Below are 9,450 nucleotides of genomic sequence, written 5' to 3'. Positions count from 1 at the left end.
AAATATGGCGGCGCCCGTCCGGTCACGTGATACCGGACAAATATGGCGGCCCGCATGAAGTTCTGCTCGCCGGCGTTATGATCTGCGGGGATGTGCTGTCGAGGTCCCGCGGGGGGGTGGGCCGGCCGGCTGACGCGGCGGTGGGCGTCGGTGTTGCGGACGGGTGACCCGGGGGACGCTCGGGTCCCGCGGGGGGGCGAGACGCCGTGGGGCGTTGACGAGATGATGCCAAGAGGCGGGCCGCGGCGCCGAAGTTCGGGGCGGGAGGGACAGCGACGGCGGAGACGCGACGAAGTCGGGCGGAGGGCGGACCCGGTGCCGCGCGGGGGGGCGTGGGCGGCATCGGGACCGGCATGGCCGCGGCCAGCAGGGGACGCGGCGATACCGACACTGGCACGGGGTCCGGCGCTGCTCTCCTGCTCCGCCGCCAGGCGGCGCTGCGCTGCCGTCCTGCCGGGGCTCTGGTCACGCTCCTGCTAATCAATAATCCTAATCCATAATTTGGGGTTGGTTTTTTTTTGGATCGTGACACTTGGCACAGGAGGGACATTGCCGGCACAGCCCCTCCCCTGCAGAGCCCAGGGAAAAGACGTGGTCGCTGCCTTTTTTCCTTAGGAGCTCTCTGTGCATTTTGTCTTTCACTGTGTGTGACCACCTCCTTTCAAGGGCAAACTCGGCTGTCTTCCTGACTCACAGCTGCTTTTATTGCTAAGTTTTCTTTGAAAGAGACATGAGCAGCTGGAACACCGAGCTTGGATGTTGCTGCTCTGCTGGAGAGAGGGGACTGGGGTGTGGAAGGAGTGAAGAACCCCCCAGGCAGTGTGGGGCTGCAGCTCTTACTCGGACTGAGCCTCGTTTGTGGAAATTGATGCTGTTCTGTGCTTCACTAGAAAACCGGTATTTTTTCTTTCCTTCGGGTTATATTTTACTTGTGCATGAATTCAGCTGTGTAATTGCATTCAAGTGTGCAGCCAGTGTGGCCACCTCTGTTTTCCTTTCATTCCTCGGGCAGTAGCAACTGCAGAACCCTATTCCAGGTGGCAATGATTTCTATATTTCAATAACATATTTGTTCTTGATGCAGCACAGCAAGATAGCAGCCATGAGTTTCTAGAAGGGTGTAGGGGTGAGAGGCTGCAGGGCCGGAAGAGCAGCGGTCATATCAGCAGGAGAAGGCTTTCTTACTTCTATTTGTTGCATATCGGGCATAGGTAAGTGCAATGGGAGTGTTCTGTGGCTGCAACAATAGCCTTTAATGCATTAAAAAGTAAAAGCCTTGTGTAGAAAGTGGGGGGGAAACAACAGAGATTTAAAGAGTCTATAAGTGACTAACATAAGTAGATGCAATAAAAGGTTAAACAAGGAATGCTAATGGGTAATACTGAGCGATATATCCTTAGACAAAATATTCCTGCTTTATTTTATGCTTGTGCACTTGGACTTTTTTAGGACTGGCTTTGTATTTAAACATTGCCTGATATGCGGCGTGTGTGACTTCGTTACTTACATGCTAAAAAGCAGAGGTTTAGTATCTTCGGTTTTTTAAGGGGAATAATGCCATGTTTATCACATTGTCTGTATTCTTAATTTTCCTCTTTTGTATTTTTTGTTTCCTTGCATATTCTCTGAAAGGTGTAGGGAAGCCAGATGAATTGAAAAAGAATCCAATCTATCTAAGGCTCGATTCTCAAGTAATATTTACATCCCTGAAGAAGCCTAGAAATACATAGTGGGATTTTTAAAAATGCACAGAAAATTCTGGCCATGCTGTTTGCAGAGCTGATGAAGTAATGCTTAAATGCTTATTAGTAATTAATTCATTATTAAATAAATGTATTTATTTTCTTTTTTCCATTACAGTCCATTCTTTTCCTGGCTCATTTAGCCCTGGACTGTGCTTGTATCCAGCCTTACTATGGCTAGATGCTTCGTCTCTGAGAGGCCAAGTGCAGCAACAGCAGGAGGGAGGGAGCAGAGCTGTCTTCTCAAGGGAGTACGGGCGGGAACAAATCTCACTGAAGGAAGTTTCTCAAGATGCTCTGGCTGATGAATTAACTAACGTAGCTCAGAATGAAAGTTGATTTGGAGTCTGAGGTGCTGGTGGTGTGGGGTTTTTTTACCAAATCTTTTTCTCTTTGATTTTAGTTTGAACGGTTCATACCAAATGCAGATGAGATTCCTGTCAACTAACTCTAGTTATCTTAATTCTAAGTGCTCATTTTCAGCTAATTGTCTAGACACTCTCTATCATCTATCATCAGCGAAGAAATAGAGGCACTTCAGGAATGATTAATCCCATCCTAAAATAGGTGTCTAAGCTGGGATGAATTGGAAGTAGTCTTCCTCCACCAAATAGCAGGAGAGCGCTGACAACTGGTTAGACAAAGAGGAGCTAAAGACAGGTGAGATGGTCCCCCTCTTTTCTCTCTTGGTGGTTTCACTGACTTAGGAACCGAGTTAGATTTTTCAGTATTTGTGGAATAGTTTGATTGTGTGAAATAGATGCTGGTATCCAATCCACCAGATTCGAGAGTGTGTGAGGCAGAAAATCATGTACCCAGTTTCACTGGTCCTGTGCATGGACAGCCTGTGCTTTGTTAGTGTTTGTCAAATGGTAGCTGAAAAAACAAAATCTGGTGCATAAAGCGTGGCTCATATTCCGGGCTGGGATCAGCCTAGAGATCAGCAGCTACCCACAGGGAAGGCTCCACTTGGTTACTGCTCTGTACAAACAATCTCGCAGAGACACTTGAAAGCTGTCCTCTCTCTCATTTGTTTTCTGAAATGTTAATGAATGAAATAAATATTCTAAATTAAAAACAAATTAAACGCACAGTGTGTGTGCAGCGTAACTCAAAAGTAACTGGAATGGAAGGCATTTCAAGCCGGCAGAAGTATTAGTTCAATGGCATATAAACGGTTTTCTCAATAAAATTCAGAATTCATATCCATTAGAACTTTAATGAAGGTTGAAACTTCCCTCAATAAAGAGAGTAATTAATAACACTTTTTACAGTAGGAATCCTGTACTTTTTATTCCCATGCATTTTTTTGTGTGTGAAATGATGTGAATATGCCATTTAACATTAAATTAGCAAAAATGTTTCTATTTCGAGGTATACTTTGTAATGGAAACAAACCAACTGAAGGCAGTTATTGAACTTTCATTTGCCTCTCCAGAACTAAGGTTCTGCTGAATGTTTTTCGTAATTGGACAATAATGTTTTTCGGACAACAGTGAACCCTTCACTGAGGAAGTGTGGACAAAACAGCCATTTCTGTGAAATGAAACAGCTCACCTCTATGAAAATTTGCTTAAAATTTAAAGGAACTTAAAGGTTTTTAAGCCTGCCCTGATTCTGGGCTGAGATAGGAGAAAATAATGCCGTCAGATTCTCATTAAGGTCTGCCCATCTCTGAAATATTTCCCCTGGATTTTGGTAGCAATTTAAGTATGCCAGTGGAAAAAATTACTGAGTTTCTATGATGTGTTTTGGTTCTTGAGCTACTCATTGTTTTTTCTCTTCCCTTTGTTACTGTAGTTAAGGAAAGGAATACCCAAGGACGGGAGTTTCTCCTAGATTGTATCAGAGCTATCTCTTATTCATATTTATTATACTTACATATATTATTATACTTATTATGCTTACATTTTACTGATATCATCTTAACATAAGAACTGCAAATCCTTAAAATCCCCTGCTCAGTAGGCACAGAAGTCTGTGCTGCAAGACCACGTTTCCTTGCTTGCTGTATGTTATAGTGGAAACAGGCCAATCAGTTAACTGCATAATTGTCTGATTATGGTGCACAATGCAGCATCTTTTCTCATCTAGTTGTTCCTTCAACTGTACCAGACAAGATGCTGTAGATGTTTAAAAAACAGAAGATTCTTCTGTTTTACTTTCATTAGGACATAACTTTTGCTAGCATTCTGATATTTATTGTTCTTTAATTAAGGCGGTTTCTTTCTCTTACCAGACTGTGACTATAAAGACATACACATCATGGGTTATCTTTTTCATCCTTTTAATAATAATAATAATAATAATAATAATAATAATAATAATAATAACATTGTTGCCATTACTTTTCCATTTATTATCGTGACAGATTTTTACAAAGGATTTTAACAAGCAGATTTCTGGAGTTCTTAATGGGGTTGGAAGAATAGCCTATGCATGTCATTGTACATGCATGGTGGAATGATGAACATAAATCACATACCCCCCCACACACACAGAGAAAACAAGGCACTGGTAAGACTGTACAAGTAATAAATGACCGAGAGGTTGTTGATACAATAAAAACTGAGCTTCTAGTGTCAGCAGCCATCTCCAGAGCCTAAAGCTGTGCGTGGCTCTGGGGCTCTCTGTCCCTCTTTCCGTAGGTGTTGGAGCCCACGTTGGTGGGCGGGTAAAGGGCCCCGGCGCTGCCGCTGGAGCGCACCAGGAAATCGGCCAAGCGCTGCGTCACACACGTGGCCGTGTTGCATCTCCTCTTCTCCAGCTGGTGACTGCCAAGGTGAAACAAAGACAGCCAGCAGTAAGTCAAACAATGAGCCATCGAGTGTGCCACTTCTCATAGTCATTTGAGCTCTGCTAATGTGGGAGTTCTTTTAATATGTGCACAAATACAGGAACATTAGAATCTTCCCACCACCTACTTTGTTCCTGAAAAAAATCCTTGTGCTGGGTGCTATTATCAGTTTTAATGATGGAGGTTATTCAAATGCAGAGACATGAACTGTCATATGTCGTTTTTATTGATATCCTGCACAGCAGTTTATGACATCTAGAAAACCTGTAATGATAGTATAGGTGAGACACAAAGTGAAAGCAATGATTAAATGTTTAACTTTCAGCTGAACTTCTAAATCTATTTAGAGCTCTTGCTGATATCATGAGGATTACTAACATAATGATGATCACTAACATTTATTCAGTTCTCATGTTTTCACAGAATTACATCCTGCTCTCACTGAAGTGAGTGGTAATATTCCAGTCCACAGCAAGTGGATTAAACCCAAAGACTCTTTCTCCCATCTGCACCACATATCATGAGAAGTAGCAGGCATTGCCAGCTTCTGCCAACTGCAGAATCACTCAGGACGGTCTTTTGCTCTGTCTCTCTCCCACTTAGCTCTGACTAAACAGAGGTTTCATCTAAAAAAAAAAACCTGCCACATCTCTTTTGAAACACCAGCAAATTGAAAGTTCTGTTGTGGTGAGAGAAAATCCTTTGCTGAATGATACTTTAAAGAGTGTCCGAGGAAGGATCCGTATCTAGAAATAACATTTTATGATCTGAACCGACAGATCATTTACAGAACTCCACGTAAAACCTATGTAGCACGAGGGGTTTTTTTAAATTGCAATGTAATGGTTAGCTTGGGTTTTCAGACTTGTTTCTTAGATTACTGTGTTCTTCCTTCAAACAGAAATACTTGCTCGCAGAGATTGCCTACTGAGTTGTTGCATATTTTCTTGGACTTCTTCATGCTGATATGGCATGAATTAGATATCACTTTGTGGCTAAAATTTACTGTGAAGAGCAGCTATATCCCAGTTTCAAACTCTGAGCAGTTACCAATGTGTTCCTTTGCTTACTGATTATTAAATCTATCATCTAAAATGTCATATAACCTTTTGAAGTTATTTGTATTGATCTAATAATACAAGAGGAAAGGCAGCTATGAAAGGAATGTCTGTCTTATACAGGTTCTTGATTAGTAGATAGGCAGCAGTTCTTAAGCAATTAATATTTTAAATGCGTAATTGCATTACAAGAAAATTGTTGCATAGGGCTTTATATAACCTCCCATTGACTTTCATGGATATTTCTTTTGGTTTTATTCAAGTCCTTACCACACAAGGTTCAAATAGCAACTGGTTCTCACAGAGGTCCTGAAATTGAATTTATAAATAACAATATATTTCAGACAAGTGAAATTCTCTCAGAATCAATTTCTTCTTTTCCTTCTTCCTATGATTAATATTTAATTATGTGATTTTAAAATTGCTTAATTACTGAAAGCATTTTTACCATAAAATAATTCCATTCCAGTAGAGCTGCAGTATTATTAAGAAGGGTATGTTTTCTTTTCTTTCCCCTCCAGGCTTGGAAATCTGATGAACTTTTTAAAAAGGAAGGCGCTTGCAAAATGCACCTTTCTTCACAAGGTAATGTAGAGTTTGCAGCCTCTTTAATTTAAGAAAGTTTATAATCGTAAAATGATCAAATGATTTGAAACAAAGTCCCTGGATTTCACTTTCGACCCTAAATGCTTTGATCTTTTTGTTACAGAAAAGCTGATCTTTATGCTTATAGGAAAGCTCTGTTTAGTAGAAGGATATTTTAATATCTTTTTTTTTTTTTTTTCCTGAGGGAAAAAAAGCAGAAGCAAAGTCTCTCAAATAGCAGGATATCACTGGAACAAAGTTTGCTTCATGATTCAATCTGATATGGCTGGAAGAAACAAGGAAAATCAATACCTTTTTGTCTTTGCTGCTGGTTGTTCTGGCATTTCCTCACTGAGTCCTGAGAGTGTATTGTGTGACATTACAGGCAACATCCATCCTTGTCTCTTGGAAGTACCATCAGATAGATCATCAGCCAGAGACAGTAATCTCTGAACAACAATAAAACAGTGAGCTTGAATAACTCTATTTTTATATTATTTAAGACATGAAAGCAAAAGCAACTCATGCAATAATCTGAACACCTTTTTCCCTAAAAAGAAATAAACATGATTATTTGTCACTCACCCCTCAATAGGTGTAGCTTCCAAACAGCTCAGAGTGACAGAAAGTGCAATGAAGAAAACTGACAACTTCAGGTTGCGCATCTTCCCTTCCAAACTTTCTGAAAAGAACAGTGATTCAAAACTGAAAGCTAACCCAAATACTCTTCAGCACATCCTATCACCGATGCCCATTCTGTCCTAAATCAAGAGCAATTAGTCTTTTTCACGGGCTAGAGTGAGAAAAATGATCCCTTCAAGTTTAGTGACACAATTCAGTTTCAGAAATATAGCTCTCAGCAGTAAATGCTCATTTTCCATCCAGTAGTTTCAATCCTATCCCTTATCTCTGATTTGCGTTTCCTGACATATCCCAGTCTCAAATTCTGGTCCCCAGTGCAGTTTACTTTAAAGCTGTCTTAGTCTTTTCCTGAAAAAATGCTCTTGATTAATAATAGGGGATATAGTGCTTTTCTAAAGGCGCATCTTTTACACTGCAGGGAAAGTAAGAAAAAAGGCAAAGTATTTACCTTTTTGTGGTCACAGATCTAACTGGAGAAGCCAGCAAGCCCTCTTGGTTAGCAGGAAGTGTGCATGCAACAATTCCACGCTTGCATCTGGCTCTGGAGTATCCTTCTCCCTCTTCCTTTCTGGCAAGTCTCACGACTCTTATATATCCTCGACACCTTTCTCAGCTCTGACATCAGGCAGCACAGAGAGACTGTCGTTAATTCCAATCCCTACAGACAGAAAGTGCCCCAGAGAGGAGCAGAGGCAGGTGGGTCATTATTGCACTAGTACATCAGTAAATATTCTCCTGCTGTATGCAGAATGCCCTCGTGAAGGTACTGCAAGAGCATATTGCACATCAGAAATGTAGCCTCAATTTTACAGCTCTGATAAGCTGCTGTGGTTATATTCCCTGTGGGTGTTTTCGTGGGCTAAATAAGGTAACAAAAGTCACAAAGAAAGCCAGAGCAAATGAAACGCCAGGCCACTGGTAATTGAAATACAAGAAAACATGTCTCAGAAAAGATGGAAAAGTTAAAGTTGTGGAGGTTTGCTGTACAATATAGATAGAAAGCAAAGGTATCTGAAGGGATAAAAGCTGTATGATGAATAAGAAAAGAGTGAAAGTTATTTAAATTGACAGATAGAGTTCTCATTCAGGGTAACACGGTAGAAATCATGCACATTTTTCAGTCAAGTTTAAATGTCAATGAAAATTCTGTCGCTATGAATGTAAAATCTCATATTTTAAAAACCAGGTGGATTTGTCATGAGTGAAAATTGAGTCAATTAATGCTTTTCAGAAGGCAAAGACTAGGATTAAAAAGCCAGGAAATGTCAGAAAAGCCAGAAAACGTGCAAATTTATTTCTCTAGTATGCATAAAGTATGGTTGAGGGAAAAATGTACAGCTTTTAATAGACTAAATCCAGTGTTGACGAAATATCTAATTGCAGATTTCCAAGGATACAGATTAGAACCATTTACCTCTGATTTCAGTGGAAATTAGGCAAATCACTTCCCCCTCCCTCTCCCCCCCCCAGAAGTGTGAGAGCTGGAATCCTTCTGCAGTCGACTTAATTTTCTTTTCCTCCTCTCTTTTAGGACAGGAAGAATCACGACTCTCCTGCCATCTTTGCCAAGAGCTGTGGTGTTTGAGCAGCCAAAGCCCAGAGGCTTCAGCACCAGAGGTCTGAGCCTGGAGGGCTCCTGGTGCTGCCCGTGCTGTGGGCTATGTCAGAGGATGCAGGGTTCCTCTTTGCCTCCCTGCTGGGATTAACTGCCATGGGTGAAACTCCAGCTCTCCTGGTGTTCAGGGGAGCAAGGTCTGAGGGACTCCTCTCTGGGGATGTGCGGTGAAGGACTGAATAGTGTGGAAGGAGAGTATTTATAAACTGTATCACTGTTTCTCCCAAAATTGGGGTGGAGCACTGATGGGGGCAGTTGGGTTTGGTCTGGGCCTGTTATTCTTTGTGCAATTTTTAAATTCTCTTGTATGATTTACTGTCCGGTATCTTTCTAACAAAAGCTGACATAAATTTAGATTAAGGATTAGAACTTGGGTCCATTCATTGCAAACATTTGACAAGGCTGGAGGACTGGGGTGGTGACTGCTCTCAGGAAAGGTTACTTATTAATACTGTGTCAGATTTCCCGCAGTGACTGTCAGGCCTGCATGGCTGTGAGTTCGTGCTCTTCTCACTGGGGAAATAAGTTCAGCAAAATTAGAAGTGTTAGAAAAATCCAGCCAAAAATTCCACCTCTGTACCCCCTAAGTTTTCCCAGTTTTTCCCAGCTAGGAGCTGCACAGAAGTCAGGCAGGGGAAGTGACAACAGGGAACAGCTGAAAAATTCAAAGGCACAAAGAGGAAAGGGGAAAGGTTTCAGAAAACAATTCTATGGTCTAAGAATAATTTCTGATTCCCTACTGAGAAGAACACGAACTCACAGCCATTCAGGCCTGACAGTCCCCTGCAGTGAGAGCTCAGCACACATCCACAGAGGCAAGTCCAGCATCTTAAATGAAAAAATAAAAATAAAAACCAGAAGAAAAAGGTGATTTCTTTTGCTTCAGAGTTATTTCAAGTTCTTAAAGCCCAAGCAACATTTGCTCTCGATTTTGGTTGGGTGAATCATGAGCAGTGGGCACGGGTCATGCCATTCATTGAGCAGAAAACCCGGGGTCATTTAGAGGGGACA

General features: G+C 41.5%; 1 protein-coding gene and 1 long non-coding RNA gene across 3 annotated transcripts; one reads left to right on the top strand and one right to left on the bottom strand.

Annotated features, from left to right (window-relative positions):
* Window positions 1-433: 433 nt before the first annotated feature.
* Window positions 434-6,663, top strand: LOC148219479 (uncharacterized). Of its 2 annotated transcripts, XR_015799761.1 has the most exons (4): window positions 434-897; window positions 1,085-1,211; window positions 2,310-4,545; window positions 6,119-6,663. It is a non-coding gene; the product is annotated as an uncharacterized LOC148219479 (long non-coding RNA). The 2 variants fall into 2 exon arrangements; XR_015799760.1 differs by lacking the exon at window positions 434-897 and having other exon boundaries at window positions 904-1,211.
* Window positions 4,078-6,858, bottom strand: LOC148219478 (islet amyloid polypeptide-like). The gene is made up of 3 exons (XM_088157558.1): window positions 6,768-6,858; window positions 6,495-6,629; window positions 4,078-4,516 (listed from the first exon to the last, which is right to left on the bottom strand). Exons 1-3 carry the CDS (start codon window positions 6,845-6,847, stop codon window positions 4,345-4,347), a joined length of 387 nt encoding a protein of 128 aa, XP_088013684.1. The 5' UTR covers window positions 6,848-6,858; the 3' UTR covers window positions 4,078-4,344.
* Between the last annotated feature and the right edge of the window lie 2,592 nt (window positions 6,859-9,450).

This window comes from Sturnus vulgaris, unplaced genomic scaffold, assembly GCF_052056855.1.
Source record: "Sturnus vulgaris isolate bStuVul1 unplaced genomic scaffold, bStuVul1.hap1 Scaffold_1040, whole genome shotgun sequence".
In the NCBI taxonomy this organism is placed as follows: domain Eukaryota; kingdom Metazoa; phylum Chordata; class Aves; order Passeriformes; family Sturnidae; genus Sturnus; species Sturnus vulgaris.
This window is presented reverse-complemented; position numbering and strand designations above follow the sequence as displayed.